General features: G+C 58.4%; 1 protein-coding gene across 1 annotated transcript in view; it reads right to left on the bottom strand.

Moving 5' to 3' along the window:
* Nucleotides 1-296: 296 nt before the first annotated feature.
* The window catches only part of sema3g (semaphorin 3G), a 43,975-nt gene continuing 38,490 nt past the window's right edge, over nt 297-5,781 (bottom strand). Inside the window, exons 13-16 of the mRNA XM_088917285.1 lie at nt 5,764-5,781; nt 4,396-4,621; nt 2,779-2,912; nt 297-2,203 (exon numbers count right to left, since the gene is read on the bottom strand). The exon at nt 5,764-5,781 is cut by the window's right edge and continues 24 nt beyond it. Coding sequence (XP_088773411.1) covers nt 1,721-2,203; nt 2,779-2,912; nt 4,396-4,621; nt 5,764-5,781 — 861 coding nt within the window. The 3' untranslated portion in view covers nt 297-1,720. The remainder of the gene's footprint in view (nt 2,204-2,778; nt 2,913-4,395; nt 4,622-5,763) is intronic.

Below are 5,781 nucleotides of genomic sequence, written 5' to 3'. Positions count from 1 at the left end.
ATTGAGAGTGAGAAGCGCTGAATTAATGTGTGCATCACGCTGCAGTGTACAGGATGCTGATCCAGTTTAATGAAGTGAAGTGGGGTAACTCTTTCCCAGTGTTGTACTGTACACCACACCAGTCCAGAATGGAAACATACACAGCTACACCCTTCCCCGGCCTTGTGCTTGACTTCCTTTTGTGCCGGCCTGTGTGTTTCTGGTCTGAGCAGCAGATCCGCGCGGTGTGTAGCCGGAGTGGACACTCCACACGTCGCACAATACCGGGGGACACCAGAGAAGACTACAACGCCAGCTGCGTTTCCAAAAAAAACAAGACTTTGGCTTTTATAAAAAATATTACACTCGCAATGCATGCACAAGGGAGATCATTAAATAGAGCTTAAATACATTAAATTAAACCCATTGCCCTTGAGGGGATATACACCTGGTAACTGGCCCCAGTTACCCCAGTGCCCCTGGCCCCAGTGGCCAGGGCCTTGCAAGAGCCGGCCGATAATCAAATAAAATTAACAGAATATCAGTTCACGGAGATGACGCATCCCGCCAAGACCACAGCAGTATACTAAGTGTTTTTTAAACCGGACACGTTTCAGACTCATTGTTCGCAGGTTTACACGTCTCAGATTTGTAAGTGTTCTTTTACAAGCTGGAGGACAGTGGGACAGACTCCGGTTGAACGTGTTCCCGGAGCGCTGGGGGGGGGGGGGGGGGGGGGGGATCTCCCTCTGCCCCTTTCCTTTCCAGCGCTGAACGTGCGCTTGCCCTGTGGAGAAGCGGGGTGATTCTGGGGGTGTGGTCATGAAGTGGGGGGCCGCGCTGTGCTCACTGGGAACCCGCGCGACAGCAGGAACGCGGTTTTCCTTCTCTGCTCCGAAGCGTCGGCTGGGAGCAGCCATCGTCACTTCGTCCTCTCCCTCCTCTCCCTCCTTCAGCGCGAGCGAGCAGTGGAGCACAAAGGAACAGGAGGACACAGGCGGCAGCAACAGGGAAGTACATTTAAAACTGAGCTCAGGAGGCACCTCTTTACGCAAAGAGTTGTGGAAGTCTGTTTTTACAGCAGTGGGACACCCTGAGCCCCCTCCCTTTAAATAACTCGCTCACACGCTGCCCCCCTCTCCCCTCGGAAGAGCAGTGGGAGGGCAGAGCTCCTGGCCTGGAAAGCAGATGAGACTCTTCTTCAGCTGAACGGTCAGCCTTCGTCGATGGGGGGGGCGGGTGTCTGCAGGGGTCCCCCAGTTTTTAGAGTCCCTGCTGAGTGAGTCCGAAGGGGGGGTGCTGGGCGATGTCAGTCTTCCTTCCTGCTCTAGAAGCTCTCGCAGATGAAAGATGGAAAGGAAATAAGTTCTCTCCTCCCCCCCCAGCATGCTGCGCTGTGCAGAGGGGAGGGGTCTATGTACACTGGGCTCGGTCCTGACGGACAGGCCCGGTTCAGTTCGGGGGTGGACCTTGGAGGAGTGCATTGGGGGAGGGGGGTGGGCAGCCCACACTTTGGCCAACAGGATTTTTCCAGGTTCCTGTCGGCAGTCGGGAGCCGTGAAGGAGCCTGCCGCCGGGGTGACGTCTCTTGCCCAGAAACATTCCTTCTCCTTGCGTTCAGTCCCGAAAGAGCCCCCCCACCCCTCACTGCAGCCTCCGGGGGGGTCCCGATGTGTCACAGGGTGTCTTGTTCTTCTGCGCAGGCTCGTCCCCCTCTGTCCCCCCGGCCCCCCTGCCCGGCTCACACGTCCCCGGGGGCGGCCCGGGGCGTCCTGCTCCTCTCCCCCGCGCCCTTGCCCCGGCCCTTGCGGGCACTCTCCTGGGCCAGCCGGTACTTGCCCAGCATGGCCTTGTGCTTGCGCCGCAGCTTGTCGCTGCACCACATGCGCTCGCAGTACTCCTCCACGTGCGGCAGGCTGGAGGGCCCGATCAGCTGCATCAGGTCCTTGAACCAGGAGCGGCTGTGGGCGGGCCCCCCGAAGCCCCCCCAGTGGGAGGGGCAGGGAGGGAGGCCCCCCCGGGAGCCCGCCCACTCCCCGCCCTCCTCCCGGGCGATGAGCTCGCCCAGCGTCTCCCCGCGCAGCACCTCCAGGGAGACCCGCGCCAGCGTCCGGGCGAAGCCGAGCTCCCGCGCCTGGCACACGTACACCCCCTCGTCCTGGCGGTGCAGGCGCCGGAAGAGCAGCCCCTGCTCCGTGCAGATCACCCTGTCGTCCGTCTTCACCTGGAGGGAGAGATTAAACCGACGATTAAAACGGGACCGCCCGCGCACCGTCCTGGTCCGCACAAGGTACGCGTCGCAGCCGAGCTTAATCACATCCTTGAAACCTTCGTGGAACAAATGGAAGATTAATTAAATTAATTTTAATTTTAAAAATTGCTTGAGGGGGAAATCCGCAAGTTTCTTTGGTCTTGTTTTATAAAATCCTGGAATTCCCTGCATCTTACGCAGTGCAGCAGGTTTAGAGCGCAAACCCCAGCCTGTTTAAGAACTGAAAGCTCGTGAACTCGAATGAATCCTGGGGTCAGGCCAGTTAGGGGTGTGATGGGGTTGTGTGCCGGCGGGCTGGGCTGCAGCAAAGCCCGGCAGCTGTGTGGGACTCCTGGATCTATATTGGAAACACCTGCTCTAAATCAGGGGCCTCCGATCCGTCTCACGGGGACCCACGCCCGGTTTTCCCCGCAGCCGAGCTCTTTGCTGACATGAAGCCTCAATTGAGGAATAACGGGGCGCCTGGCTGCAGCCTGTCTGCCACTCGGAGGCTGGAGCTGAGCTCGTGAGGAAGGGGAGGCTCTCACCTCTTCCCTGCGCTCCTCCCTCTGGACCAGCCAGGCCACGCTGGCCTGGGGCGATCGCGGGACGCACTCCAGGAAGGTGCTGTTGTTCTCCGTCCCGTACACCACCCTCTCCTCCCCGGCGTTCAGGTCTTCGGCTGCGGGGGGGACAGACATGAGTGGTCAGCAGTCAGCGGGCGGGGCTCTGCGGCATACACCGTGATTGGGGAGGGGTTGCAACAAATGCGGTCATGATGACAACACCCTACCCACAATCCCCCCCAAAGAGGGCCGTTTTCTAACGAGGAAGGCAGCATTTTCTCTTTAAATGTAATGGGCTTCTGGCAGCACGGCAGTCACACTTGGGACTGATAGACGAGGAGGGTTCGGTCATTTGGAGGTCTGATCCAAGTATGATCCGTCTTCCCCGTCACACGCTGCGCGTTCCAGTGTCTTTGGAAGCCATGCTGTATTAATAATAATGACAGCAACAACCACACAGTCTCCAGCTGGTGCTAACGCCCCTTTCTCTTGGCTCTCTTGTGGTCGTCCTGCTGTCACAGGAGGGGATTAGAGAATAAGGGAGGTGAGGAAAAGACCAGCCTTTTTAAAGGGAGCTGTAGATGTCCAGATAAAAGGCCGTGTGTGCTTTCTGGGCGCGGCCCGGCAGCTGGGCTGCTTTCTCGGCCCCTGCCCTGTTTGCGTGACCCTGCTCCGCGGCTCTCACCTGCCTGCGCCAGCTCTGGCCTTTCGGCCGGGGGATTAGGGCTGTTTGCTCTCTTTAAAAAAGACCTCATCGCTCTTTGTGTTGTCCTGGGCGCCCCTCTGCCGCCGTCACGACCCCTGCGTGACCCCGCGGGCGGCAGCGGCGCTCGTCACGCGGCCTGTGAGCAGCCTGGGGGGGGGGGGGTTAGCGCTGACAGAGTGAGTGATGCGGCTCTGTCTTTCGCGAGCCAACGCGTCTGTCCTGGTGCATAAACAGAGCTTTTGAAGCGAGGCTCGGCCAGGAAACCTCACACGGCGCCTCCCCTCCCCACGCCGGGGAGTCCCGTGTGTATTTAACGTTGGCGCCCCGGCTGCACAGACGGGGAGGGGGGGGACAGTGGATCTGTGCGGGCCCATTGTCTCGGAGAGTGAGGAAGACGCCCTCGACGCTGGAATGCACCGCTCCTGGCCCGGAGCCACCTGTCCTGTGGGCCCAGGAAGAGGGTTTCTCGCTCGTGTCCCCCTCTTCCACCTCTCCCTGTCGCTTAGGACACGCGCACCCCTACCCCGACCTCTCCTTTAACCCCGGGTGGCCTTTACGCTCCCATGTCTCCCCCCCTCTGGTCCCCCACTGCTCCCACTGTGTCCCCCCTCTGGCTCCCCATTTCTTCCACCCTCTCCCCTGCACCCCCTTCTGGTCTGCAACTTCTCCCCCTCTCTCTCTCCCCTTCTGGTCCACACTTCTCCACCTCTCTGCTCTGTGCCCCCAATTGGTCCCACACTTCTTCCCCTCTGTCCCCTGCAACCCCCTCTGGTCCCCCTCGTCCCCCGGCTCCGCCCCCTGCCCCGCCCCGCCCCGCCCCGCCCCTCACCACTGGTGCTCTGGTTCCCCTCCCTCCCCTGGCTCCGCCCCTGACCCCCGGCCCCGCCCCTCACCGCTGGTGCTCTGGTCCACACACTGCAGCACGGGGTTGCCGTGGCGGATGTCCTGCCGCCGGTAGCGCCGCTTGCCGTGGGGGGTGTAGCGGGTGCAGGAGGTGCCGTCCCAGGCACAGTAGGGGTCCCGCGCCAGGCAGCACTCGGCGCAGGCCTGGCCGTAGGTCTCGCAGCGGTGCAGCCGCACCTGCGCCACGCCCCGCGGGGATCCCACGTACAGGGTTTGCTGGGGGAGCAGACGGACGGGGGTCGGCATCAGTGCATGCTATCCGTTCCGACGGGGGCTCTGACTCCCCGTGTCCGGAACAAGGCTGTTCCCCGGGAGCTGGGATGAGCACGGACTTCTAACGCTCCGTGAGCTGGCGAATGACCTTGTTTCAGGTACAGAGGAGCTACATGGGTTTCCCTCCCAGTCAGTGGGTCGGTATTCCCGTTACCACTGGGGGTACGGGTGTGGGCACTGTGGCTTCCGACCGCACGGAACAAAATGGCAACGGCGTCTGGGAATGCTGGGAACGTTTTTCGAGATCTTGTCATTTTTGCACCGTATGAAGTTGTGTAACGCGCCAGTAAGGCCTCATTTACAATGCTGTGCGCCGTTGTGGTCCGCCAGGTTAGAGAAAACACTTTGGTCATTTGGAGAGCATGCTGGGGCTTAAGGGAAATGGCCTACACTGACAGGTGAATTTTTAGTCTTGGAAAGAAAAAAGAAGCTGGATAAGACTTGGACAGACCTGATTCAAGTATCCAAAATCACAAACGGCACCAGCTCAGTCAACCCACTGGACTTTTTCAGAACCAACAGGGAAGCATGAACCAGAGGCCACAAGGGGAAACCAGCAGGGAAGTGCATTTGAAACAGAACAAGAGGTAGCTCTTTTCACAAAGGGTGGCGGGAGTGTGGAGCAAACTACCCGGCCAAGATATTGAAGCCGACAACCTGGCTCCTCTGCACAAACAGCTGGATGAGATCTTGGGAGCAAACAGCTAACTATTACAGATGTATCAGATGGGCAGAATGGCCTCCTCTTGTTTAGAACTGTTCTTATATAAAACAATTTTCAGTAGATACAGCACAGCTGGGGATCAGTGGTGTTCTTGGAAATGTAAGCTATCTGTCTGCATACAGCACATATATATCCTGAGTATTTATCTGTTCTATTGAATATATATACACTGCAAGAGGATCCAGGCCTTTTATCGCTATATAGGAACATCTGTTGTGTTTATCTAATGCATATACATCACTTGAGAGAAAGGAAGTATAGGTTATATTTAAGGTACTAATATATACACACAGGCCCAAGAAATCTATTGCTTGTATTTGTGCCTGTTCCCCATAATTTACTGAGCCTTCACGTCACATACCCGCTTCACAGAGATCTC

Source organism: Atractosteus spatula, chromosome 5 (genome assembly GCF_055471065.1).
Source record: "Atractosteus spatula isolate fAtrSpa1 chromosome 5, fAtrSpa1.hap1, whole genome shotgun sequence".
In the NCBI taxonomy this organism is placed as follows: domain Eukaryota; kingdom Metazoa; phylum Chordata; class Actinopteri; order Semionotiformes; family Lepisosteidae; genus Atractosteus; species Atractosteus spatula.
This window is presented reverse-complemented; position numbering and strand designations above follow the sequence as displayed.